The sequence below is a fragment of the Stenella coeruleoalba genome, assembly GCF_951394435.1.
Source record: "Stenella coeruleoalba genome assembly, chromosome: 7".
Classification (NCBI taxonomy): Eukaryota; Metazoa; Chordata; class Mammalia; order Artiodactyla; family Delphinidae; genus Stenella; species Stenella coeruleoalba.
Window position 1 is genome coordinate 116,019,423 of NC_137153.1, and position 26,462 is coordinate 116,045,884.

The 26,462-nt window shown below is 55.7% G+C and overlaps 1 protein-coding gene across 1 annotated transcript; it reads left to right on the forward strand.

Annotated features, from left to right (window-relative positions):
• The first annotated feature begins 199 nt into the window (after window positions 1-199).
• Window positions 200-26,462, forward strand: PTPA (protein phosphatase 2 phosphatase activator). The gene is made up of 10 exons (XM_079926424.1): window positions 200-395; window positions 5,219-5,316; window positions 7,769-7,855; window positions 11,893-12,018; window positions 13,916-14,033; window positions 15,894-15,993; window positions 16,897-17,021; window positions 17,886-17,986; window positions 22,189-22,296; window positions 26,252-26,462. Exons 1-10 carry the CDS (start codon window positions 365-367, stop codon window positions 26,327-26,329), a joined length of 972 nt encoding a protein of 323 aa, XP_079782550.1. The 5' UTR covers window positions 200-364; the 3' UTR covers window positions 26,330-26,462.

Consider the following 26,462-nt stretch of genomic DNA (forward strand, 5'->3'; position numbering starts at 1 on the left):
CAAAAGCATGGCTGCCGCGCTCCCAGGGCCCTCCCAGCAGGCGGTTGGCGAGTCGCGCGGCGAGCCGGCCGTTGGTGCGCATGCTCTCCGGCGCCCCGCACCAACATGTCCAGCGCCTCCGGGTGAGCGCGGCCGCCGCGAGTCGGCCGTTGCTGGGCATGCTCCCTGAGTGCCCCGCACCAATATGGCGGGCGTCCTCGCTGGGGTGACTCTAATTCTCGGTTTTCGGCTCTAGCCGGCCGGTGCTCATTTCTCTTCGGAAAGCTCTGAGCGCGTGGTGGGGCCGGGGAGAGGCAGGGTGGGTGCGGGCGTGAAAGGTGAGAGGGGACTGCAGGCATCCAGGCCGGCTCCTGGCGGCAGGAAGATGGCTGAGGGCCAGCAGCGGTCGCAGCCAGGTAGGGCGGAGGGGCCGCGGTGGAGTGGGGGTCGGGGGCGGTGCCAGGCGTGGGGGCGGGGACGGGGTGGGGTGTGTGGGGTGCGGTGTGTGGGTTGCTCAGCGAGGGGAGGAGGGTCGGGAGGTGGAGGAACTCGAGGGGCAAACGCTCTTGGGCCCCGAGGGAGAAGTGCTGGGGGATCTGGAGGGAGGGTAGGATCCCGGGACTGCAAAAGGGCGATGGGTGGGGCGTAACGCCAGGACTTGGGGAGCCTGAGTTGCCCGAGGGTCGGGCGGGCAGCCCCGTGGCCCGAAGGGGAGGCCTTTTCCACACCTGGGCTGCTCCTGCTAAAGTCAGCTCTTGACCTGGCGGGGAAGCAGGCAGGGATGGCGGCTGCTGTCTTCATTAGACCCTGCACTGGGGCTGGGGGCTGGTGCTCCGTGGGGCCTGCCTCGACCCCTCGGCCCTGACTCCCCCTCATCACCTGCTCTCTTTTCCCCTTGGAGACCGGGCTCCGGAGTTTCAGTGGCTAAGAAGTTATCGAGGGAAACTGCCCTTGGTCCTCTAAACCACTGATTTAAAAACGCTGGTTGTGCAAAGAGACGACTTTCTTTCTGGCATCACCATCTGTAACTTTTATTTACACTGTGCATCTCAAATAACTGGGATGGAGGTGCGAGGGAAAGGATCCTCTTAGACCGGTAACGTGGGGAAATGGAAGGGTGTTTGCTGACCCCTCCGCGTCCCCTCCCTTGAGCCAAGAAGGACTTTTAAAATTCTGTCAAAGGTGCAAATAGGTTGGCTAAACAGCTATTTCAAAACAGCTAATGTTTTGAAACCATTCACTGTTCCTTCTACCTTGTCTCCCCTTTTATGACCTCTGGGAAGGTCTCAGGAGGGAGAAACTTTGAAAATCAAAAGAGGCATCCCCTCCATTCCCTACCCCGCCACAAAAAAACAACAACAACAGCAAAAAAAAAAAAAAAAAAAAACCCCAAAGAGCTGGGTATGGTCTGTTAAGGCATTTGAAACCTGACATTTATTTTGTTTGGTACAAAACTTCGGTGCATGTGCCCTTAGGAGTTCTGGTAATGACATCAGGATATATAAGACAACCAGAATTATCAGTGAGATGAATGTGTCTGTGAAGATGGGCGGTGGGAGGTGTGGGGGGAGAACCTGTGCACTGAGACCGAGGAAGGCTCAGGGAGGTTATCTATGGCTGAGAAGATTCCGGTTCCCAGGAGGTGTTCCTTCTTTGAAGTTTGAAACAAGGGATGTTTAGGAGCAGTGGAAAGAACTGCTTAACTCAGACAGTGTAGTGATGAAAACCTTGGATTCTGGAGTTACATAGACCTGGCTCTACCTGGCACGCTGCGGCCTCTGTGAGCCTGTTTTCTTATCTTTCAAAATGGGGCTACTGTAGTTTCCTCACCGAGCTGGTAGCGTGTGTTCCGTCGATGGTGTGGGCAAATCATGGGGCGTGGGGGTAATCAGTAAATCTGGATTGCTGTTATCCTTTTCAAAGATGGTACAGGTTAAACATGTAGACAGGTTCCCAAGTCGTAGGTGATAACATATTATACCCTGTGGGATTTTTTAGGAACACCTCTAAAACTCTGGAGGTTTCCATCTTATACTGAGGGGTTGTAGGGGATCCAGCTGTCCCGTGGCACCTTTGTCAGAGGCGGAATAATCTGAGGCTAGAGAGGCTGTGGGTCTGACCTCACTGATCACAGTCTCGAGTTTGAAGTCTTGTCTTTTTGATTTGGGATTGCATGTTCTGGCGAATTGTGTGTGTGTGTGTGTGTGTGTGTGTGTGTGTTTCATCAGTGATTGGTCCCAAAACTTCCAAGTAGCCTTTCCTCTGGGAACAGGGCCCAGCCCTGTGAAGTAACGTGGGGAAGGCTAGTCCCTTTCAGGGAACAGTTCTTGCAAAGTTAGAAAAGGGCTCTGTTCCCAAAGATCATTTGCAAATGGATAATTTGGAATGTAGAACACATTTTCCCATAAAAACAATGCGGTTAGGTTACCAGCCTGACCTACAAAGCTATTAGTTTAGCATCTTACTTGAAGTAGCAATTTATTAATAATATGGTCGTCAGTTGAAGGTTCTGGGAACAGGACTTGCAGAACAGGTGGGAGGAGGAAGAGAGTTTCCGGTCTGGTTTTTGGGGCCCTGGGTTGAATTTGAATTAGGCAGAGGTTTGCCTTGGTCTTATCCCAGATTCTCTGTCTCCTTAGGTCTCCATGTCTCCTGGCACTTTTCCTTTCCTCAGGGTCTCTCGAGGCAGGCTCTAGTCCCCCAAAGGTCATATGTTCTAGAACCTACTTAGGTCTTTGTTCCCTTTTCTCCATGCAGCTGATGTGAGCTAGGTTTTAGGAGGACAGCAATGGAACAGATTTATACTACATTGTGAGTGACTGATAGTCCTTTACACTTCTTGGGGAGTTTTCATTTTCATTTATTTACTTTTTTTAATAAATTTATTTTTTAAAATTTTTATTTATTTTTGGCTACGTTGGGTCTTCGTTGCTGCGCACGGGCTTTCTCTAGTTGCGGCGAGCGGGGGCTACTCTTTGTTGTGGTGCATGGGCTTCTCGTTGCGGTGGCTTCTCTTTGTTGTGGAGCACGGACTCTAGGCACGTGGGCTCAGTAGTTGTGGCTCACGGGCGCTAGAGCGCAGGCTCAGTAGTTGTGGCACATGGGCTTAGTTGCTCCGTGGCATGTGGGATCTTCCCGGACCAGGGCTTGAACCCGTGTCCCCCGCACTGGCAGGCAGATCCTTAACCCCAGCGCTACCAGGGAAGCCCTATTTATTTTTTTAAAAATTATTTTTATTTTTTGAGAGTTTTCATTTTTAAAGGAAGGGGCTTACTAATCTGACAAATCCCCAATAGTAGATTCAGGGCCACACCTCCCAACCTGTAACCTGTGGGACTAGGTGTATTTTGGAACTCAGAGTTTTTCAGATTTCAGAAAGCAGTGTCCCATAATCAAACAAAAAGATTTATGCAGCAAAACATAAATTTCAGCTAAATGGGATACACAAACTACCCTGTGTTTTCCTTTCCCCTCAGCTTGTGAAAATACAGAAACTCTATTTAAAATAGTTTATTTCTGACCACAGAAGTACTACAATGTCAGTTTTTAATAGTAATATGTAGGGCTTCCCTGGTGGTGCAGTGGTTGAGAGTCCACCTGCCGATGCAGGGGACACGGGTTTGAGCCCCGGTCCGGGAAGATCCCACATGCTGCGGAGCGGCTGGGCCCGTGAGCCATGGCTGCTGAGCCTGCGCGTCTCGAGCCTGTGCTCCGCAATGGGAGAGGTGGCAGTAGTGAGGGGCCCGCGTACCGCAAAAAAAAAAAAAAAAAAAAAAGTAATATGTAGCTTAGAAAGTGGAAGTCCTTTATAAATCCTACCTCCTAGAGATGACAGCTATTAACTTTGGTGTTTAATCCTTTAGAGTTTTCCAATGCATAAGCTAATAGGTATATGTGATATTTATATTAGTATGTAAATTTTTCGTTTACAAAAGTAAGATTATATTGTATATAATATACTGCAGTTTTGTTTATTCATTTATTAGTATTTAGGCTGTTTTTCTCATGTCAGTAATTTAGATTTTGTTCTTTTCAAAAGCTAGGAAGATTTCCGTCATACGGGCGCATCATTATTAATCCATCCCCTTCTTGATTGATATTTGGGTTGTTTCTAATTTTTTTCGATGCAGTAAGCACTTTTATGTACATCTTTGTCTATTTCTGCGGACACATCTGTAGGGTTGATTCCTCCTGTCGGCTCAGTGGGTGTAGTGTGCAGTTTTTACTTCAAAAGACAGTGCTGAGTTGCCCCCTCAGCAGATTCTACCATCTAAGACTCCCACCAACAGTGCAGGAGAGTTCCCGTTTCCCCTTCCCCAATCAGTGCCAGATGTTTTTAATCTGCCAACCTGATTTAGAAAAGCAGTCTCATCTAATTTACATCTCTTTGCTTATTCGGGATGTTGGTAATTTTTTTCAAATGTTTCTTGGCCTTTTTTTTTTTTTTCCCCTTCTTCTTCTTTGAGTTGCCCGTTTATGTCTAAAAGGTCAACTTGGCTTTTATTCTTCTAACCTTTCTGCCTGCTTGGGAAGCAGGAGGAGAGGGCATGGCAGATCCACTGGACGTATCAGTTGTTGAGGGGGTTGCCAGGATTGCCCAGCTCCTGGCAGAGTGCGGAAAGGCAGGAAGCCAGTGGGTTTGGCTTAACAAGCCGGTACTTTATCCTGGGAATACGTGTCTGCTTTATGCTAGGGCTTGCGTGGTGGAGTCTTGGTTTAAAAGTGTGTGTGTGTGTGTGTGTGTGTGTGTGTGTGTGTGTGTGTGGTGTGTGTGGTGTGTGTGTGTGGTGTGTGTGTGTGGTGTGTGTGTGTGTGGTGTGTGTGTGTGGGGTGTGTGTGTGGGGTGTGTGGTGTGTGTGTGTGGTGTGTGTGTGGTGTGTGTGTGTGGTGTGTGTGGTGTGTGTGGTGTGGGGTGTGTGTGTGGTGTGTGTGTGTGGTGTGTGTGTGTGGGGGGGGGTGTGTGTGTGGTGTGTGTGTGTGTGTGTGTGGTGTGTGTGTGTGTGGTGTGTGTGTGTGGGGTGTGTGTGTGGGGTGTGTGTGTGTGGGGTGTGTGGTGTGGTGTGTGTGTGGTGTGTGTGTGTGGTGTGTGTGTGTGGTGTGTGTGGTGTGGGGTGTGTGTGGGGTGTGTGTGTGGGGGGTGTGTGTGTGTGGTGTGTGTGTGGTGTGTGTGTGTGTGTGTGTGTGTGTTGGGAGGGAAGGATTCTATTTATCTGATTGCTTTTTCGTTTTCTTTGTCAAGATTCTTCGGAGGATATCCCTCCAGCCACTCAGAACTTCATCATTCCAAAAAAAGAGATCCACACTGTTCCAGACATGGGCAAATGGAAGCGTTCTCAGGTACCAATGGTGTCTGCACTGTAGGGTCAGAACTGGATGAGAAACTTGGGCTTCTTCAAAGACAGTGGTTTTCTAGGCCTGAGTGGGGCTGTGAGCTCCTGACCCTTCTTGCTTTTGGAGCCAGAGCTGTTTAGAAGCTATGGAAAGAGGTGACAGGGGAGCTGGCTGTCTCTTCCCCCTCAGGGGCAGTACTCAGGATGCTTTAGTGGGAAGGTCTCTGGGGGCTGGGGTGAGGCTGACCATGGAGAGTTCTGCTACAGATTCTTGTAAGCCATCGCCCCTTGGGGGTTACTGTATTGGCTGAACATCCTACATGACGGAGTGGGTCACCCTGATGCTTGGTTGCAAGTAATAGCAAGTCTGGGAGCCAGTGTATCACAGGGAGAGGAGGTTACCACATGGAAACCTAGGGCAGGGGGGTGGCTGAGTCTAAAACGCCAGGGAGCTGGGATCCCAGTTTTCTGTGCTTCTCAGTCTTCATGGTAGGCAGAAGACAACAGCTGTACCTTCCCGGCTTCTGGTACAGGCTGTGGAAAGACTGGGACTAAAAGAGAAAGCCAATTTCAAGTTCTCAGGGAAGGCCTTGCGTCCAGCTCCATCCAGTTGCCTACACCTGGCCTGGGCAGCTGGAGTGGGGAGTGTCCCCTGTGTAGAAGGGTGGCCCAGGGTCCTGGCAAGCTCGGCAGGTTCTCTGTGAGGAGTCTGCTGTGCTTACGCTGAGCCCGAGCCCTCGCCGCCTTGTTGGGGCCGGGGTCGTGCTAGCCTGTCTGGCTCCTCTTTCACAAGCCTGCCCTTTAAGTATCTGGAGATGGACATCGTGTCTTTTCTGAGTTGTTTTCTCCCCCAAGTCTTCACCGGGATAAACGCCTTAGTTCTTCAGCTGCTCAAAGGATGTGGTTCGAGTCCTTTCATCGTCTTGGTTGCTCTGCCTCAGGGCTTCTCAAGCTCAGCACTGTTGACACTTGGGGCAGATAATCATTTGCTGTAGGGGGCTGTCCTGTGCACTGTAGCATGTGTAGTAACAGCCCTGGCCGCTACCCACTCAGTGCCAGTAGCAGCCTTCCTCCCAGTTATCACAACCAAGAATGTCTCCAGACATGTTGGAAGTCTCCTGGGAGCCGTCTCGCCCAGGTTGAGAGCCACCACTTTTCTCTTCCCCGAACCTGCAGGATTGTCTGAATCCAAACGTGGCTTTAGTTCCTTGCTTTCCCCTAGATGTTTTCCAAAGAACATTGGGTGTTTATGATGCTCCAGTTACTGTAGCTGATTTAACCCTCACAAAAACCCTGGGACTCTGAGGTCATCTCCATTTTGAAATTGAGAAAACTGAGGCCAGGAGGTGAAGACATTTAGACATCTAGCAAGGCACGGTTAGTGGTCGAGATGAGAGTCCAAAGAGTTATGTCTCCAGCTTGCCTGGCTCTGGAGCCCCATGGGTTGAGCTGCTGTGCTCTAGGCTGTAGGTGGGCAGCCTAATCTGGCCCTCTGCCTGGTTTTTTTTGTAATTTCTTTTTATTTTGGCTGCACTGGGTCTTAGTTGCGGCATGCATGAGGGATCTAGTTCACCCTCAACGAAGACCAGGGATCGAACTCGCGTCCCCTGCATTGCAAGGCAGATTCTTAACCACTGGACCGCCAGGGAAGTCTCCCCACCCCCACCCCCGCCCCCCGACATCCTTAAGTGTTGGATAAAGAGGAGGCAAGAAAGTGAGAGGCAAAAGGGATGCAGAAGAAACAAGGCCACACAGAAGTTGCTTTGCTGCCAGGAGCTGCCTCTACAGGGGCCTGCACCTCAGTGCTTTCTTAGGCCCCGTGCTGGCTGTAACCTGCAGCCCCGTGGGGAAGAGGTTGCCCAGTTGGAAGCTGGGGATGGGTGTGCTGGGAGACCTGGCCGTGGGCAGAAAGCAGCGTCATCTCCTGGGAGCAGGGCATCTGCAACGCAGGTACGCAGCCTGGCCTGCCTGCTGGGGGAAACCTCTGGAAAGTTAGTTACCAGGGGATGGACCCTTGGTGGTATAGTATAACAGTGGCGTACTCGCCGCTCCACTTTGGAGTTTGGCTGGCTGGGTCCTAGCTGCACGTCTAATGACACCTTGGTCTTAGGAGTCACTTCCCCTGAAGCCTTGGTTTCCTCATCTGTAAAATGGGGACAATGATAGTGTCTACCTTGTGGGGTTGTTGTACAAAGAAACTGCTGGCAGCCATGGTGAGTGCACAGTAGACTCTGGTTGGAGGTCCAGGTGTCACTGTGGTCATTGGCCTGCCAGTGGTTTTGGACGGAGGATCAGGGTTGGGTGCTTGGCGTTATCTTTCTGCTGCTCCTGCTGTTGGGGTGGGAGCCGGGGGCAGCTTGGAGCTCTTTGGTAACTGGGTGGAGCTGGGGGCTGGCAAGGGTGTAGAGGGTGGGGCTCTGACACCCTTCTCCACGTCCCGCCCCCACTCTGTTTGGCAGGCGTACGCTGACTACATCGGATTCATCCTCACCCTCAACGAAGGTGTGAAGGGGAAGAAGCTGAGCTTCGAGTACAGGGTCTCCGAGGTAGGCAAAGGCAGGAGGCTGCCGGGCCGGGTCTTTCCAAAAATAGCTGTCAGGAGCCCACAGTGGGCCCAGTGCAGAAACTAAGGCCGCCCAGACACGCGTGCCGCTGACACTTTAGTGTCTGCAGAAACTAAGGTCGCCCAGACACACGTGCCGCTGACATTTTAGTGTCTGCATTGCTAATTAAAAAAAAATCTGTGAATAGATGTGTACTTATAAAATTGAGATCAAGGTATGCAAGCTGTTTCATAGCCTGCATTTTTGTTTTGTTTCGTTTTGTTGTTCTTCTGTTTGGGGCCACACCGTGTGGCTTGTGGGATCTTAGTTCCCCGACCAGGGACTGAACCCGGGCCCCAGTATTGGAAGCGTGGAGTCCTAACCACTGGACCGCCAGGGAATTCCCTAGCCTGCATTTTTGTCAACTGGTGTCTGTATGTAACTTTTTAAATTAAAAATGATCACAAACGAGGTAAATATGCTCACTGAAGGGATTACTGTTAGAGGGGACTTCCCTGGCGGTCCAGTGGTTGGGACTTCACCTGCTAGTGCAGGGAGTGTGGGTTCAGTCCCTGGTCGGGGAGCTCAGATCCCACATGCCTCGCGGCCAAAAATCCAAAACATAAAACGAAACAATATTGTGACAAATACAATAAACACTTTAAAAAAAAAAAAGGTCCACATCAAAAAAATCTTAAAAAAAAAAAGAGATTACTGCTAGAAACGTGTATAACACGAACAAAAACGCTGGCCGCGCCCTGTATTCCTCCCCGTGACGGGCTCCCAAGGGCAGCCTGCTGCTCACAGCGAGGGGACTGTCGCCCAGACCTGCCCCGGGGGCTCCTCTGCCCCCTGAGCCATGCCCTCGCTGGTTTAAACAGTCCCCCGCTTAGACTTTGAGGTTATTTCCCTAAACATTGCTGCTCTGAACACCCTCGCACATAGACCTGTGGGCGTTCTTTCCTAAGGATTCATTCCGAGAGGTGGAAATGCTGAGTTGCAGGGCGTACACTGCTTGGTGCTCTTTGGCTGTGTTTCAAAGACCGGCTTGTTTGTAGAGGGAGGGTGAGAGCTGTGGGGAGGCTGATAGGCACGGGCAAGCTCTCGGCCCTTGCTGGATGCCATCCCAGCCCCGGTGCCAGGCCTCCAGCGGCCTCCTGTGTGCCTGTCCCAGGCAGCCCAGAGCCCCCTTGAGCTTTATCTTATCTCAGACCCCAGGCCCGAGCAGCCTCTCAGTGCCTTGTCCACCCAGCTCTCTAGCCGTAGCTTCGGTCTGTCGGGTAGGGCCTGGCCCTGCCCTGGCCCGGTCCGTCCACCTTTGGCGAGGCTGGCATAGCCCTCGTGCCCTGGACCCTAGGTGGCTGCTGGGAGGCCGAGGTCCTGTTCTGTCACTGCGGGGAGCCAGGCCTGTGCTGGGGATTGACAGCCGTCTCTTGGGAGCTGGCCCCCCAGTGACCTCTTGGGTTCCTCTTGGGCCTGCTCAGTGCTCTGGGGCTTTGGCCGTGGGCGCAGACGGCGGGGGGTGGGGTGGGGGGCGAGAGGGCCTCTCCTTGAGCCTGTGATGAGGAACGCTGAGCTGTGCTCAGTGGGCTGGGGAATGTGGGGGAAGCCTAATTAAAGGGCAGTGTTGTGATTACCCCAGCAGATCCTGAGCTGCCAAAGCCCTCTCAGGTCCCTTCGTTACCCCGAGGCTTTGATGTCCATACCACCCAGGCGTCGTCTCAGCTCAGGAGCCATTCTTTTGGCAGGATTGCACCTGGTTAAGTGCTTGGGTTCTGCAGTCTGGCTGATCAGGTTTTGATAACCTCTCACTTCTGAGCTGCGTGGCCTTGTCGCCTCTGACGCTCCGTCTCCTCATGGGAAGAGCCACAGACCTCCTCATGGCCCCTGGGGAGATCCCGTGTGTAGGTTTCTTTTTTTTAGCACAGAGCCTGGCACATACTAGATGGCATTGTCATTATTAGCTATTGTTATCGTTAGCTGGTTTTCAGTTTTAATTTCTAGTAACACTGATGTTGTTGCACTTGGGGCTCCTGAGCTGGGTTCATTCTCACTCAGAGGACAGGGGTGGCCCGTGTGGTCTCCAGAGGTCTCCCGGCTTCTGCCTGCGGCTGGCAGTGGCGGCAGAAGGCACCGCACACAGCACGCGGCCTCCCTTCCTGCCAGGCCAGCTGCTGTGGCTCCCTTGACGCTTCTCCTGCCTCTCAAGGCAGGGGGAGGCGGCTGCGGCTGGCGGGGCGGGGGGGCGGGCGGAGTGGCCTGGGGGCGGCTTGCAGACCACCCGCAGCAAGGGGAATGTATGAGATCATCTAGACCCATGTTTAGAATGCGCTCCTTCCTTCTGAAATTATGTCTGTCCTATTCTTTGGGGGTTAAAATGTTTTATTTTTGTAAAATAAAGGTGATAGTAGATAGGAGGCTTATGTTTTGTTGTTGTTCCGTTTGATTTTTTTAAATGAGGGCAGAATTTAAATTTGGCAAGTAAGATTTTGGAGAAAATTTTACTGGTCCATGAAATCTGAAAAGGAAGCTTTGGTCCAAGGAGGAGGAGGGTGGCTCAAATTATTCTTCATGCTTCCTAGGGGCTTCAGCCCGCAGCTCCTCCCCTCCAACCCTCTCCCCGCAACAAGCCAAACAACAGAGGCAGCCCCTGCCTTCAAAAACCCTCTCCAGAAAGAGGAGCTATAGGAGACTTTTAATTATTCATTGGCCCAGCTGAGCTAGCAGCTGGGGCCTGGCCCCCGCTGGCTTCAAGCACCTTCTTTATATCCCCTTCAGTGCCTCACCGAGAAGACAGTTCTCTGGGGAATCTGTTCTGGTGCTTCTGGGGCCAGGATTACTGCACCATCCCTTATAAGTCCCAGCTGCTGCATGGGGTTAGGTTTGCTCTGTCCTTATCAGCTCTTCCTGGCGACCTGGTTCTTCACAAAGCCAGGCTCTGGCGTGAACAATTGGAAGTAACCCAAACATTTAACAGTGAGGGATTTGGTAAGTAAATCACAGTACATTGGTACAGTGAACTATTATTCACTTGTTAGAGGCTTTTGTGAAATTATGTTTCCATGTTGCTGTGGAACAAGGGTCATGAGGAAACTGATCAGGCTATGAAGCAGCGTGTGCCCTGTGACGCCTGTTTTAGAGTCTGTGTGTGGATGTATACCATCACCCTGTGCCAGGCACTGTGCTAGCATGCTTCATGGGTTGTCACTTTGTCCTTGTGACGGCCCTTGGAGTTATTTTCCATCATGCCCATTTTTGAGATGAGGAAACAGGCTCAGAGAGTTAAAGTCACTTGGTCAAGGTCTTGCGGCAACGAAATGGTGTTTTAGCTGTGATTTGAAGGCAGGTCCAGCTGCCTTCAAAATTCTCACCATGATAAGCCATGGAAAACACTATTAAAAAGATGCAGTAGAAGAGTACGTTAAAATGTTAATACAGGTTCCCCCGTTATCTGAAAGTAGAGCGTTTCTACGAAACCTTTTGTAAACCGAAGTAGTGTAAAGTGAAAATCCTCTTGATTTCTTTCTGTTAGCAAAAACAGCTACTAATGTAGGTCTTCCGTAAAAGTAAAGCGGCGAAAAGCGAACTTTCGAAAAGCGGGGTACACCTATGGTGTTGATTTCTGGGTGGCAGGATCATTGGTCATTTTTGTTTTCTTCCTTTTTACATATCTGTTTTCCGTGCTGAGCAGGTATTGTGTACTAAACGGAAGACACCAATGAAACGTAGTAAAGCAGGTCAGGGCTGCAGCTTGTGCTGTGCGGCAGCTCCCCCGGATGAGCTGTGGCTAGAGAAACCGGGTGCAGAAGCCACGCTGGTCCTTCAGCCTAGTGCTGGGTCCTTTCTGTAAGGCTCACCGTGTTCACCTGTCCCCTCCTTCATATTCAGGGTGGTTGGGAAGACAGGGGGACAGCAGGGAGATGCCAGTGGTGCCAGGCCTTGCGGTCACTGTCCAGCAGCAGTTGGGACTTCTTCCCTCTGTGGCTCTAGCCTGGGGACACTAGTCATCGTGGCTTGGCCCCCTCTCCTTGCCTCCACAGGCCATTGAGAAACTGGTCGCTCTTCTTAACACGCTGGACAGGTGGATTGATGAGACTCCTCCAGTGGACCAGCCCTCTCGATTTGGGAACAAGGCCTACAGGACCTGGTATGCCAAACTGGACGAGGTGAGGCTGCTGCAGGACGGGCTTGGGGGCTGGGCTGGGGAGAAAGCTGGCAGATATCAGAATCGCTGGGAACTCGGGAAGGGACCACAACTTCCAGTGGTCCCTCGGCGTCTGTGGGGGGTTGGTTCCGGGACCCCCTGCGGATGCTCAAGTCCCTTGTATAAAATGGCGAGGTTCGGTCAGCCCTCTGTATCCATGGGTTCTCCATCTGTGGATACAAAGGGCCGACTGTACCGTTAGGTTAGAGGGGAGCTGGGGTGTTAGGCACACGGCAAGCTGCCTTTCGGTAAGAAAGAGGGGAAACAAAAAAGGTATGTTTGTACTGCTCAGTTTGCACTGGAAGGATATGTAAGAGGCAAATAAGGCTGTGGTTTCTTTTTTTGAGGTTGGGGGGAGGGGGTGGACGGGAAAGGGTGACGGAAGACTTCTCAATGCATCCCTTTTATAATGTATTTATTTTTGAGTCATGCAAAGGTAATACCTGTTAGAAGCAAACAAAAAATAAACATGAAGGATAGCCACCCCTGGGAGTCCAGATTCTCACCAGGTCTCCGGGAGATTCTCATGCCAGGGGATTTTTGGGTTTTTTTGTTTCTTTGTTTTTTGGCCACGCCACGTGGCATATGGGATTTTAGTCCCCCCAACAGGGATTGAACCCTGCGCCCCCGGCATTGGAAGCGCAGAGTCTTAACCACTGGACCACCAGGGAAGTCCCTCATGCCAGGTGTTTATAGACTGAACTTAGAGAAACTTGCATCCTAGTTTCTTTGGCCTAGTGTTTTCACATGGAACAGAGGGGAGTCCCGAGGACCCAGCAAAACACTGTCCTTGCATAAGAGTGGCCTGGGGCTGCTTCTGGTCTCTAAGATGGCACATGGGCGTATTTTTTTTTATTAAGTTATAACTTAAAGAAAGCTGACAAACCATAGCTGTCAGTCATGTACAGCTTGATCGATCTTTTTTTTTTATAAATTTATTTTTGGCTGCACTGGGTCTTCGTTGCTGTGCGCCTGCCCTCCCTAGTTGTGGCAAGCGGGGGTTGCTCAGCAGCTGTGGCGCAGGGGCCTAGCCGCTCCGCAGCATGAGGGATCCTCCCGGGCCAGGGCCCGAACCCACATCCCCCGCATTGGCAGGCAGAGTCTCAACCACTGGGCCACCAGGGAAGTCCCCTTGATAGATCTTAACATGTTTTTACCCTTGCATCCGTCCATGTCAAGCCACGGAAAATTCCAGCACTTCAGCAGGGCCTTTGTGCCCCTTTCTAGTTGATATCCCCCAGACTCTTCTGACAGCTGCCTATAGATCGATCTTGCCTGTGTTTGAACTTCATGTAAATGTCTGGCTTCTTTTGCTCAACATTGCGTGACTCCCCTGTGCTGTGCGGAGCAGTGGGTCTTCTTCATTGCTACGCAGCACTCCAGGGTAAGGCCATAGCACAAGTTATCCATTCTGCCGTTGACGGACGGTTCAGTTGTGGGTTGTTTCCACGTTTTGGCTGCTATAAATAAGGCTGCCGTGAACGTCCTTGCATATGTCTCTGGTGGACGTCGGGCACAAACTCCCTCGCTGGGAGTATGAAGAAAGAGGACATCTCTGGAGGTGTCAGTGAGTTACTAGATGGGAAAGTCGAATGGCTTCTTTTTAAATCCCTCCTGTCTTGCCCCCAGAACCGTGTCCCCTGGAGGGAGGGTCAGCAGATGAAGAGCCACCCCAGGGTGGTCTCCATTGTGTGACAATAAACGCTCTCCCTCCTCTTCCTTCTGTGGCCAGTCAGAGCAGGGAGCCAGGACTGCTCGCTGTGGCGGCCTGGCTCCAGCCAAGATGCTGCCTCTGGGCACCTGGCCACCGAGATGCCGCCTAATCTGCTGCCACCACTTTGTGTCTCTTATGTTATCAGGAAGCAGAAAACTTGGTGGCCACAGTGGTCCCCACCCATCTGGCAGCTGCTGTGCCCGAGGTGGCTGTTTACCTGAAGGAGTCAGTAGGGAACTCCACGCGCATCGACTACGGCACAGGTACCCGTTACCGTGGGCGGCGCCTTTTTGGCTTCGCAGTGGCCCTTTCTTGGGTTGCCTCCTCTTTGCTCTGGGTTGTGTTGGTGGGGTGAGGGAGCCAGCTGGGGTGCAGCGCGGCAGGTGCAGGGACGCCTGCTGCTCTGGCGTGGTCCACCAGGGGGAGCCGGTGCCACATGCATGGTGGCTGTAAGCGCAGCGCTGACTTCTGTTGCTTGTAAAGAGGGCCTCGCTGTGCGCTCATGTCATCACCAAACTAATAATTTGTTGAGCACTTAGTGTATCCCAAGACAACCGCTTACGGAAGCCTTGAGAACTGAAAGACCCTGGTAGCCTCTGGCAGCGCTGTGGCGCATTGCTGTTAGCCACTCGGTGCCCTTCAGAGGGAGCGCTGTGGGCATCTTAACAGGGAAGGGGGGCGTCCTTTATCTAGGTCAGGCGTGGCCGAGGAGGGTCGCTGCTTTGATAGGCCCGCCTTCCTTTTCCTTTCGACGCTGAAGCAGGCGAATGCAAGAGCTGCTGCTCTCTCGGGCCCTTCCCTTGCCTCTGGAGGAGCCCCGGCCCCAGGGGCAGGCCTGGAGAAGGGCCCCCTGGGACCTGGGTCATGGGAAAGTTCTGTCATCTGCTCCCCTGATGCTGAGGAACAGGCTTATTATCGAGTGAGACTTTTAGGGGCGGCGCTTTGACTGAGGCCAGCCGACCAGGAAGACCTGGAGGTGGGGAGTGGCCAGGTCAGCAGGGGCTGGGTTTTTCCTCCACTCTCAGATGCTCTTAGCTGTGCAAGGGTAATGACTGCCCCTGCGTGATGGTGGCCTGGACTCTGGCTGGTCATGGTCAAAAACTGTGCAGGTGAAAGTAACAGCTCATAAGCTTTCCAGGCCCTTGGAGGGACCCTTATTCTGCAGAAATAGGACAGGAAGCCACTGAAATATTCTCTCCTCCCCTCCCTCCAGATATGTTTATTATGACACCATGAACCATGGGATTCGGCCCAGAGTCCAGCTGGCGGTTTCTGTAGCGCTGACCATTTCTATTTGACATGACTGGGAAGGAAGGGGGGTGCCCTTTGACCCTGCAGTGTGGCCATGCTTCGAAGCCTTCAGTGGCTCCTTTTTTCCTGTGGCTGTAAATGCCTGTCTGATCTTCAGCCCCATTGCATTACACTTTCTCCCTTGCTCTCTCTGCTTTAGCCAGACTGGCCTTCCTAGGGTTCTTCAAACATATCACGGTGGTTGTTTTTTTTTTTTTTTTGGCCTCAGGGCCTTTCCATGTGCTGTTTCTCCTGGCTAGAGTGCCCTTCTTGCTTCCCTCACGCCCTGTGCCTTGCCAGCTCTTACTCATCTTTCAAATTAAATATTATTTCTGAAGGGAAGCCTTCCTGAACCCTAATGTCAGGATCCCCCTGTGATATCCTCCAATTATCACCCTATCCTTCTCCTTCAGAGGTAGGTTCATAGAAGTGATTGTATATTTAATGTCTGTCATCCTGATAGGTCATAAGCTATCAAACAAGGGCAGGGACTTCTGGCCTCTGTCCCTCTAGTGCCTGACGTGGGCGGTGATGGCCACCTGCAGTAGGTGCTGCGTAAATAGGGCAGAACTGATGAGTGAGTTAAACCCCCAGAATGAGATGTGAATGCCTATTGAAGCGTCACCAGCCTGGGCCTTTTCAGGAGTAGGATTATAGTACTAGTGGTTCTTAAAAGGACCTAGTTCTTCCTGGATGGGGCAGAGGCCCCGTCACCTCCGTGTTCACCTCCGTCCTTGGAGGGGAAGTTAGCAGTGATTTGGACTCTGGTGGGACCAAGAACAGTCCCACGCCTTCTGGAAGACTGTCAACCTCGGCTGTGTTTTCGCCCCCAGGACATGAAGCTGCCTTTGCTGCTTTCCTCTGCTGTCTCTGCAAGATAGGGGTGCTGCGAGTGGACGACCAAATAGCCATTGTCTTCAAGGTGTTCAATCGGTGAGTGAGCCCAGCGGGAGGGGCGGCGGCCGGGGGAGGAGCAGCCGGGTCTCTTTCCTCCTTGTTACCATCAGACTGGGGACGGGGTGCCAGAGGGGGCTCCGGAGGGGCCGTTGCTTCTCTTGTCCTGTCCTAATCAAGCTGTGACTGTGAACAGGGTGTCCAGGACTCCTCCTTCTGACAGGTTCAAGTAAAAATAAGCGAAGGGAATGTTACGTAACGACCGCTAATGCTTCTGTGGCATTTATCGCGTAGAGGTAACTTCTAGGCGCTTTACATACAACTCTTTTTATTCTCACGAAGACGCTCATTTCCATTTTATAGATGAGGAAACTGAGGCATAGAGAAATCAGGTCCTTTCACTGAGGTCACAGCCAGCTGAACCCAAGCAGTCAGGCTCTGACCTGCTCCCCTCACCACCCAGACCACCTCCCGGCACGTGGGTGTGTCTCCGTCACCATAGGGCGCTGACACATGTGTTCAGGGCCCCACTCTGGTGCTGCTGATGCCGCAGCTCCAAGGGCGGTTCCCGAAGGGATCTAGGGGATGATCTCCTTGGACTCCCATCAGCTTTCCTATGGGCAACCCGAAGCAAGAGAAGCTGCGGCTCCTGCCCAGGCTCTCAAGTTGTCAGGAGGTGATGGCACTAACCTCCTTTCCCAGTTGGTGTTTTGCCCCTTTGCTGGGCCAAAAGAGGCTGAGTGTGAGGGAAGAAAATGAAGTTCCATAATTTTGAGTGTATCAGCTGATGTGTAACACGGGCATGCAGGGTTTCGTTGAAAAGGAGATCTGTTACACTCTCAGGTGGTTATTTCCGGCCTCCTTTGCTCCCATTGGCCGAAGGGTTGAGACTGTCTTTCTGCTTTTTGCCACCTCCCCTCCCTTCCCTGCCCTCCTGTGCAGGTACCTTGAGGTTATGCGGAAGCTCCAGAAGACGTACAGGATGGAGCCGGCCGGCAGCCAGGGCGTGTGGGGCCTGGATGACTTCCAGTTTCTGCCCTTCATCTGGGGCAGTTCGCAGCTGATAGGTACTGAGGTGCCCTGGCCCTCCTCCCTCCCCTCCTGCCCAGGGCACACAGTGGCAGCTCGGAAAGCAGGCATTAGACCGGCTGTTGACGGAGGCTGCTTGCCGCTGACCTTCTGCTGCGGCTGGCGTGCAGGCTGGGGAGGCTGAGGCACATGATGGAAAGCGACGGGCTGGGGCGAGGGCGCCTGGCGCGTAATGGACCGGTGTGAGATGCGCCCCGGCTCCTGGCGGCAGCTGCGGGGTTTTATGTTGAAAATGAGGGGTTCTTTTGATTCAGTGACCAGCGTCATCCGCTGTTATTATCGAGCCGTGCGCAGGGGGGGCCCATCGAGGAGCTGCTGCTCGCTCCGGGCCCGCTCTGGGGGTTCCTCCCACTTTCCCACGGGCGAGCCAGAGTGGGTGAAGGGTCCACGTCTGTTTCCACGTAGGATTAACTGCCTAACGGAGTAACATTAATAAACGACCCTTTGTTGAGTACTTCCCTGCGCCAGGCACTGCTCTCTGTGCTTCAGGCAGATCACGCAAGCACCCTGGGAAGGCTCTTTGCCGGCAAACCGCCGAGCGGCACTCACCCGTGCAGGCGCCGTCCCGGGTGCTTCACGGTGCTCCTGACGTTCGGGTGGCACCCCGCAGCCCCACTGCACGGGTGAGGCAACTGGGTGGCATGGCTGGAAAGCAGCAGGGCCGGAGCTTATTACACTAGAGTACAGACCTGCACAGGGCCATCGATGGCTCCAGCGAGGTCAGGCGTTGAGGGCGGTGGGCAGGACCGCAGCCGTGCGGTGGGTGCAGGTGGCACCGGGCTGCGGTGCCCCGCCGGCGCGAACGCCTGCTTCTAAACCCCGGGGCTCTTTGCTGTTTCCAGACCACCCGTGTCTGGAGCCCAGGCACTTTGTCGATGAGAAGGCCGTGAACGAGTGCCACAAGGACTACATGTTCCTGGAGTGCGTCCTGTTTATCACCGAGGTGAGCGGAAGGGCTGAGGGAGGGGCCCGCGGCAGCCTCCGGGCCAAAAGGGGCTGAGGCTGGTGGCTTTGGACACAGGAGCCGGAGCTGCCGTCTGAAGATGGCAGGGCCAAGCCCTGAAGTGGGTTGTTGAGAAGGAAGCCCAGCCAGGCCTCTCTGAAAGGTTAAGCCACCTTCTGACTGTCCAGGCTCTCTTCCTCTAAATCAGTACTCTGGGGTTTCTACTGGAGCCGACGGATTAAGACCTGGTCATTAGGTGGACTTGGTGGCCGACGCAGCAGGTCTGAAGGGTGGGGGCCACAGGGTCTGCAGAGCTGTGTGCGTGTGGACGTGTGCGACGAAGCCATTGCAAGAGTTGGAGAGACTGGAGTGGAAGGCGGGACAGATCCCTGCTGAAGGGACACGCCTTTGCTGGACCTGGGCCAAGGGAGGTGCTGGAAGTGCAAGTGAGCAGGCCTGGACCCCCAGCCCCCCCAGCGGGGGTCGTTTAACTGGGTGTCGTTGTCCTGCTAAAGTAGGGCCTCCCGCCAGTGCAGCCTTGGACCGCTTCCTCAGGGTCACCTGGGGAGCTTGTGAAAATGCACGTTCTTGGGCCCCACCTCAGCTTTCTGCATCAGAATCTTGGGGGACGAGCGCTAGGAACCTGAATTTAAACACATATGCCGGGTGATCAGGCATGAAAGTTGGGGACCCACTGCGCTCGGGCCTCTCTTTCAGGAGGTGTGGGGACCTTTCATCCTCTCTGCCTGGTACCCACCCCGCAGGCTCCCAAAGGGCACCCTGGCTCTGCCGCCTGGAGAGGGTCTTGCCCCCGTTCTCCTTCCTGACGCCCGCAGGCATTCCTGCTGGCCCGGTGATGTCCCTCGCACACCCGTGGGCGCCCCTGCCTGTGCGGGCTTCTCTCTTGGCTGCCCGTTCTGAGCCCCCTGAAGAGGGGGAGACGCCTGGCCAAGCAGCCATAGCTCCAGACTCTCCTGGTCAGCAGTCGGCTCAGGCCTGCGCCCAACTGCAGAGGCCAGAGGGGAATGCCGCGTTTCTCCAAGTCAGCAAATGAAGGCCGTCCTGACAGCTGGGATCTGCTGCTTTCAGCACTGTAGGCAGCCCAAGGTCGGAAGGACTCCGGGGCAGCCTGGCTCGCTGCCTTGAGAACCAGTCACATGCTGCTCTCTCCAGAGTAGAACGGGAGGGTGTGCGGAGCTGGGGAGACCCCAGGAGGAGCTGGGTGAGGAGAAGGGGTGGCCTCGCCCGCTCCTGGGGGTAAGAGGCTAAGCCCTTCCGGCTGGCCAAGCCCCTGGGTCCCTGTCAGTAACTAACAAGAAGGAACGCCAGGCTGGGCCTCAGGGAGTATGGGAATTGACTCCAGCTTAAAACTTTGTTTCCTTGTTTGTTTGTTCGATTATGCTGGTGTGAAAACCCCAAAGCTTTGCTCCAGTCTGGGACCCAGGTCCTCTGCTAGAGGGAATCCTACAGTGGCCACTAGGTGGCACTAAAGACACATTGAACTTGGAGGTTTTGGTAACAGTTGAGGGAGAGGCAAGAACTGGCAGGAGGCCGGCAGGCCCTGGAGTTCCTTGGTGGTTCCACACGCCCTCTGCGAGGCCTGGTTTTCGCCCGGGGCCTCGGTGCTTGGGCCTGGTGGTGGACGTTGGCCGCTAGCAGGGGACGTGCCCCAGAGCTGAGTGACCGGCGAGAGCCCCTCTCACCCACTCGGCCAGCCTAGAGCAGGCTGGCGCAGCTCCTGGCGGTGGCACACATGGTGCTAGTTCTCCGGAGTCTGGGCTCACCACCCGGACCAGGGTTTTCGCAGCCCCCAGTTGGTGGTGAGGGAGGCCCGAGGCCTGACGCTGGGACGTGGGGACCTGGCGGCCTGCGTGGAGCTCTGTGTGCTGTGGTCAGGAAGGGGGCGGTGTTGCCTCTGGAGACCCCAGGGATCACTAGAGCTGGTGCAGCTACGGGATTTAACAGACAAGAAGTTGGAAATGAGACCGTGCTTTTCCTCCCGCCGGGACCAGCCTGCGACCTGCCCCGGTGGCCCTGAGCGTCCCTAATGCGGGACCTCACCTTGCAGGGCTCCTGCCGCCTCGGGAAATGCAGCCCTGGCGCCTTTAAGAGCCCAGGGCAGGCAGGAAAAGAATTTCAGTTTCAATCTGGCTTCTAAATTTGGAGTTTTGGGAAGGGAGGGATCAGATTTCAGCTGGAAGGGAAGGAGCTGACAGGAAGGCGCTGTGCAGAGCCTCCCCCCACCCCACCCCCCTCAGTTACTGACAGAGGAACCATTTACAAAAGGCCGATTCTCTTGGGAGTGGAGAGGCAGGAACGCAGCGTCTGTGAGTAATTTCCTGCTCAATATGGCTGCTCTGACTCATGCGATCCCCCTGGGGTCACTGCGGGCCTGCAGCTCGCTCGCTGCTTCTCGCTCCTTCTCTTCTCCCTTTGTGGCTGGAATGAGCGAATGTTTTTTGTCTTCTTGACCCCATTCCCCCCTTATCTGCTTTCCTTTCCAGAGTTGCAGAGGCTCCTTCTGAAGGACCTGAGGAGACCTTGGGACCCTGAAGGCTGGGGCTGGGGGTGGGGGCAGCCCCCCTAAATAGCATCTCTGGCCTTTCCATGGAGGCGGCCCAGGCCACTGGGGCTCCGGAGCTCGCGCCTCCCCCGGCTCTGCCAGCGGGCCAGAGAGGCCTTTTGGGTCCCCCACCCCGTGCCCCTAGCGGGGGAGGCTGGCCCACAGGCAGAACCCCTGGTTTCCCCACGTCCCTGGGCCAGCCTTGGCCACGGAGCCCTCGCTGAGCAGACCCCTGGAGCTGCGGCTGTGACAGAGCCAGCAGGGTGCCTCCTGGGTGGTTCGCTCACGGGGCCTAGTCCAGAGTGAAACTGGTTCCCCAGCTCCAGTGATCCCTGAGCTTCTCAGGGCCTGGAAGTGTGCAGGAGAGGGCTAGAGCCTGGCGCTCCTCCCGTGGGGCCCAGAGCCTGGGGAAGGGGCGGGGCAGGGCGAGGGGAGGGCGGGGTGGAGCCTGACGGAGTGGGACTTTGGGAACAAAGCACCCTGAAGGCCAAGCCCCTGCAGGCTGGGGGCTCCTGACTGCCTTCCTGGAGGAGGGAGCCTTACAGAGAGAAGGGGAAAGATTCTGGGTGAAGGGACTGGCCCAGGAGAAGCCCTGTGGGGACCATGGGCCATGGCCTCACTGCTCGAACCCCGGGGGTTGAGACAGGCTTTGGGGGGACGCGGGCCAGGGGAGGGAGATGGCAAGGGTAGAATGGCATCTTTTTCGACGTAGATCTTACAGTTTTGTGAGAGTTGCCTTGCTGCAGGAGTGAGAGGCCTGCGAGAGCGGGTCCCCAGGCGAGGCCGCAGCTGAAGGGTGGGGGGTTTGTGTTCCTGGGACCTCATGCTTATGGTGCCCAGTATGGAGACCCATCCCTCCTCTCTGGAACAGCTCTCCACCAGCCCCGCCTCCACACACAGCCTCTTCTGGAACCTTCCACCTCCTCAAGGTCCAAGTCTGCTTTCTTGCCAGCTCAGCCTCTTTGCTTTTGAAACTCTTTCTTCTGAAACCTGGGGCTGCGGGTGCTGAGACCCGTTCCCCCAGCATCATCAGTGTTGCTTCAAAGCCCGGGAGGGGACTGTGTGGCGGGGGACTGTGAACGGCTTGTTAGCAAACACAGACACGCTGGCCTTGTGCTGCTCGCGGGGTGCACTCAGGTACACGAGCTCTTCCTCGTCTCAGCGCGGTGGTTTCTGATATCGTGGGGGCTCCACTGGGCTTGCCGCAGAATTCCTTCCAAGAGAAGGGACTGGGAACAGAGCCGTCGCTGCCGTTGCCCTCCCTTCCCCACTCCCCTGCCAGGTCAGGCTGGCTTTCTAAACAGACCTTCCTCCCGCATCTGTTGCAGGTACCCGGTGGCTCATGTCTGCCCCCTCTTTTCCTTCTCCTTCCGCCTGCCATGCAGAGGGCAGTCAGATGCCTGGGTTTGGTCTGGGCCCTCCCCCAAACCGACCCCTCCCTCAGCTCTTCCAGCTCTGCCTGTGGCAGGCCAAGAGGGACCCTGTCCTGGCCCTTGTGTGTGTGTCCACGTATATGTACGGGCCTGCAACTTGCGCGTGTGTGTACGTGTGTATGCTCCCGCAACCTTGCTGCAGGGGAGCAGGGGTTGGGCTCCCGGGGGACCCATCTCTCCAGCTTGTGGACTCTTTTTTTTTCCAGATGAAGACAGGCCCCTTTGCAGAGCACTCCAACCAGCTGTGGAACATCAGTGCCGTCCCCTCCTGGTCCAAAGTGAACCAGGGTCTCATCCGCATGTATAAGGCCGAGGTGAGTGGGGACTGGCCTGCACGCTGGGTCCTGGGCTGCTTCGCCCTCATCCCCACCCCGCTGTTTTGCTCTGAATCCAGTTCTGAGTTGCCAGCCAGCCCCTCTGACGCTTGAGGCCTCAGCATCTCTTGTCTGTGGGATGGGCAGTCAGAAAAGCACTGGACTGAGGCCCAGCTCTGCCCTGTGACTGAGCCATGGCCCCGCTGCTCGGGGGTCTCTGTTCCCACTTGTCAGATGGCTGGAGGCCCTTCTCAGCTCTGTCTCCTGTGGGGACACGAAAATGAAAACAGGCCTGGGAAAGGGTTTTATCCTTCGGAGGCATCATCCGAAGTGATGTCTCTCCAACTTTGGTGGGTCTGATCGCCGGGCAGGTGGGAGGCCGGGAGCTGGCATTTTTAATGACCACTTGAGGTGGTCCTCGCTGCTCTCCAGGCAGAGAGGCAGGGGGAGGTCTGGGTTTCCAGAGCTCCCCGCGCTGGGAGGCGGCTGCCCCCTCTCCTGCCCTTCTCTGCTCGCCTCTTTGGCACCCTTTTCCCAGCCAAGGAGGTGGCTTCTTTTCTGGCAAGTAGGGAGGAGACATTTCTTCCCACCCCGCGCTTTCCTCTGGCTCCTTGCACATCTTATGCAGAGCAATCCTGGAACTGCTTGACCTTGGCCAGGGGAGGGCCTGGGCGTGAAGTCCCTCACCTGGAGGAGTGGGTCCCAAAGTCCCCTCTTTTCACCCTCAGGCTGGTGGTCTCAGGTGTTGCCCTGCAGGTGCGCCTCTCTTGACCCTTGGTCATTCCTCTCCTGGGGACGGGGGGTTCTTCGGGTGGCCTCCTTACACCCAGAGCTCACTCAGACCCATCAACAGAGGCAGAGGAGCAGGGAGGGCAGGCTGTAGGGGGTTGGGTGCGTTTGGTAGTACCAGCGCTTCCAGTGGGCCTGGATCCCTCTGCGTGGCCCTGAAGGGGTTAAAGGCTCTGGAACTGACCGGGCCTGGCCTTCTCTCTCCCTTCCGCCCCCTCCGCCTCCGGTCCCCTTCCTCTGGACTTCACATCCTGTGTTTAGGTTCCAGCCCACATACCTCTCTAATCTGAGAGGAGCCTTTGCTGGGGCTGTGCAGGCTCCTTCCGGCCGCAGCCCGGCCCTCCACGCTGGCCCTCCTGCTGGGGAGCACCTGGGGTCCTGCCCTCTGCGTGTTCTGTTGTTCTTGACACCCCTGCCCGCCCCAGTCCCACAGTGGGTGCTGAAGGGGACTCCCTGCTGGCCACGCCCCCCCCCCCCCCAAGGCGGGACTCTTTGGTAAGATCCGTCCTTTCTGCAGGCTCTTACTCGAGTGACTAAACTTAGCTTGACCTGGGCCCCTAAGGGCAGAGGAGACCCTGCCTCCTTTCCCTACCTGCCCTGTCCAAAGGCAAAAGAACTCTGGCTGACAGGTTGAGGGAGGAGCAGATTAAGATTAGAGGCGGTGATGGGGCCACACAGACGAAACGGTCCGTGGTGTAACGGTTGTCAGTATCTCTCTGGATGTTGAGCCCAAGGAGGTCAGCCACTGAAAAGTGCCCACAGCTCAGGACCAGACGAGGGAGCACGAGCAGATAACCCAGCGCCCTTCCTGAGACCCGGAAATTCCAGCCCTGGGCGCACGCAGCCTGCCGGGCGCTGCGTGGCGGCCACACGGCTTTGTAGGACAGCGCTGGAACTCACTGCCTTTAGTGTAAGGACACCAAGCCTCTGTGACGTGCGACACTCGTTGGCAAGTTGCTAGCAGGTTGTCCTTAGTCTTTGGTCCCTGTGAGTCCTGTGGTCACATGCTCTTTGCTCAGGGGAAAGCAAGGCAAGGACTTGCTTCTCCAGACCAGTTCTTGGTCCTTGCGGAAGACCTTTGAGGCTCACCATTCTTGAAGTCCAGATGGGGGTTAGCAAAGGCCAGAGCCCCTGGCCAGAGATGGCTGCTGGAGGGGAGCGGGTCCCCTGAGCTGCCACAGAGGCCTGACCGGGCCTGGCATCGGGATCTGGGACCAGCTGCCTGCATCTCCAAACTGCCTGTCAGTTCAGCCTTTCTGAACTGAAGAACCAGATGCTTTCTGGGACCCTTGTGGGGGGTGGGGTCTGTCTTTCCTGAGGGCTGTCACTGTGCTGGGGCTCCCTTCAGAAGGGCCTGTCAGGACCTGGGGAGCCCCTTCTTCCCCTGAGTCGCCGGGACCTGGGAGGGCCTCCAGCTGGAAGGTCTGCACATGGGCAGGCAGAAGCTGTTGCTCTGCCCAGGACACGGGGAGCGCAGGGGAACTGGTCACTGGAGAAAGGCCTGGCCAGAGGCTCCCTCTGCTGTGACCCTGGAGCCCCCGACTTCCTTTGCCCCAAGCAGCCTTTTGCCTTTAGCCCAGCTCCTCGCCCCCCGCCCTGCCCCAGGCCTTGGGGAAGCTTGTTCTGGGTCCCTGAGGGCAGAGTGGAGAGAACCTCTGCCCCTGGGCCCTCCCCCTAAGCCTCTTGCCTTCGCAGTTTCTCAGGCCTGAAAGCTAGAAGCAGGTTGACCTTTGACCCTTTCTGGAATTCCAGGACCCTGGGGGGGCTCCCCTTTGACAAACTCCCACCACTTCCTCCATGACGTAAGCACAATGGAAGCTGCCTTTTCTGGATCTGCTGCTCTTCCCTCCCCCCCCCGCCCCCCGCCGACCCCCAGCTGCCTGCTCCCCACTTTCTGTGCCCCAGGCCCAGGAGCCTGGCTGGCCTGGAGCTCTGCTCCCACACAGACAGAGCTTGGTTCCCCATCCTTCCACTGTAGATTTCCCTTCCTTCAGGCCTTGTGGCCCACCCCCCACTCTGACACGCATGTGTGCGCGTGCGCACACGCGTGCACGCACACAGACACACACAGACACACACACACACACACACACACAGAGCTGGGCAGAGACCTCCTCACCTCTGCGGCTGGTTGTTGAGGTGAGGGAGCCTGGGCCAGCGCTGGCGTGCCTTTATTTCTCTGAGTTACTTGGAGGAGAGCACGGTCACAGGATGGAACTCTCACCCTCTCGGAGGCCATAAGTCTTGCTGCACCCCAGCCAGGAGGTGCACACGCTGCCTGTTTCTGTGGCCAGAGGTCTGAGAGGAGGCAGATCCTTCTTCACACGTGCGGGGCTGCTGCCTGTGTGGTGGGCAGGCATGGCAGGGTTGGTGCGGGGGGCTGGGAGCCGGGGGCCCGTCACCTTCCCGGTGCTGTGCGTTGTGGGCCTGGGCTCCGGCTGCCTGTGGGCCAGGCCAGCTTCTTGGTCGGTCCTGCTGCTCTCTGTCTCCCCTCCTCTGCCAGAGCCCTGGGGCCGAGGCCCTGGCTGGGCTGGGTTCAGGGAGCAGCGCCTCCCCTGCTCAGCCATCCCCCTGCAGTGCCCTTGTGCTCTGCCCCATGCACAGGGCTGCTGGGAATTGCCCTGGGGGTGGGGAGGCTGTCAGCTGCTTCTTATTGTCTCACTCGGAAGTGCCAAGATGCCTTTTTCAGTCCAGAGAACTGAACATTGGGAAAATGGGCCTTGGACCCTTCTCGGGCCTGGGTCCCAGTATCCCCACACCTCTTCTCCAGGGCTGGGAGAACCCCCATGATCTGGAGGGTTCTTTTCACCTCTGGTCCCCAACTTGTCCCTCTGGGCCAAGTGATGTCACGGCTGCCTCTCTTCTTGGCGGCCGCCTTGTGGGGTTAGGCTGCCTTCTCTCCCTCCCCTCTCCCTCGGTCCCTCTCACTCGCTCTCATTCTCGTTATTTGGTGGACCTGACCTGATTGTCGTGGAGTGCGGGGTCTTTGGATGGGAGGGGGTGGTCAGGAATGGGTCAGAAGCTCTGCCCTTCGCCAAAGGCCTGGCTGCTTCCTGGGCCCCGGGTGGGCACCTGCTGGAGCTGCGCTGCTCCGGGCCTCCGGAGTCGTCCAGGGGTCCCTCGGAGGCGGCCCTCACCTCTCTTGTCTGCTCCCTCCTCCTCGCAGTGCCTGGAGAAGTTCCCCGTGATCCAGCACTTCAAGTTCGGGAGCCTGCTGCCCATCCATCCGGTCACGTCGTGCTAGTGCCCGCCCTCCCCCACCCCGGCTGTGGCCCCCTCCCCACCCCCTCCCTGTGTTCTTTCTGTTTGATGAGAGGCTGTTTACTGGGGTGGGTGGTGAGCGTGGGCTTGAGGGAGGTTCAGGGCATAAGGCTGAA

Excerpts from the sequence above, each read along its gene's own strand:
- PTPA (XM_079926424.1), top strand. The coding sequence starts at position 365 with ATGGCTGAGGGCCAGCAGCGGTCGCAGCCAG. Across the intron at positions 5,317-7,768 it reads GCAAATGGAAGCGTTCTCAG|GCGTACGCTGACTACATCGG; the intron begins GTACCAATGGTG and ends TCTGTTTGGCAG. Across the intron at positions 17,987-22,188 it reads GCGTCCTGTTTATCACCGAG|ATGAAGACAGGCCCCTTTGC; the intron begins GTGAGCGGAAGG and ends TTTTTTTTCCAG.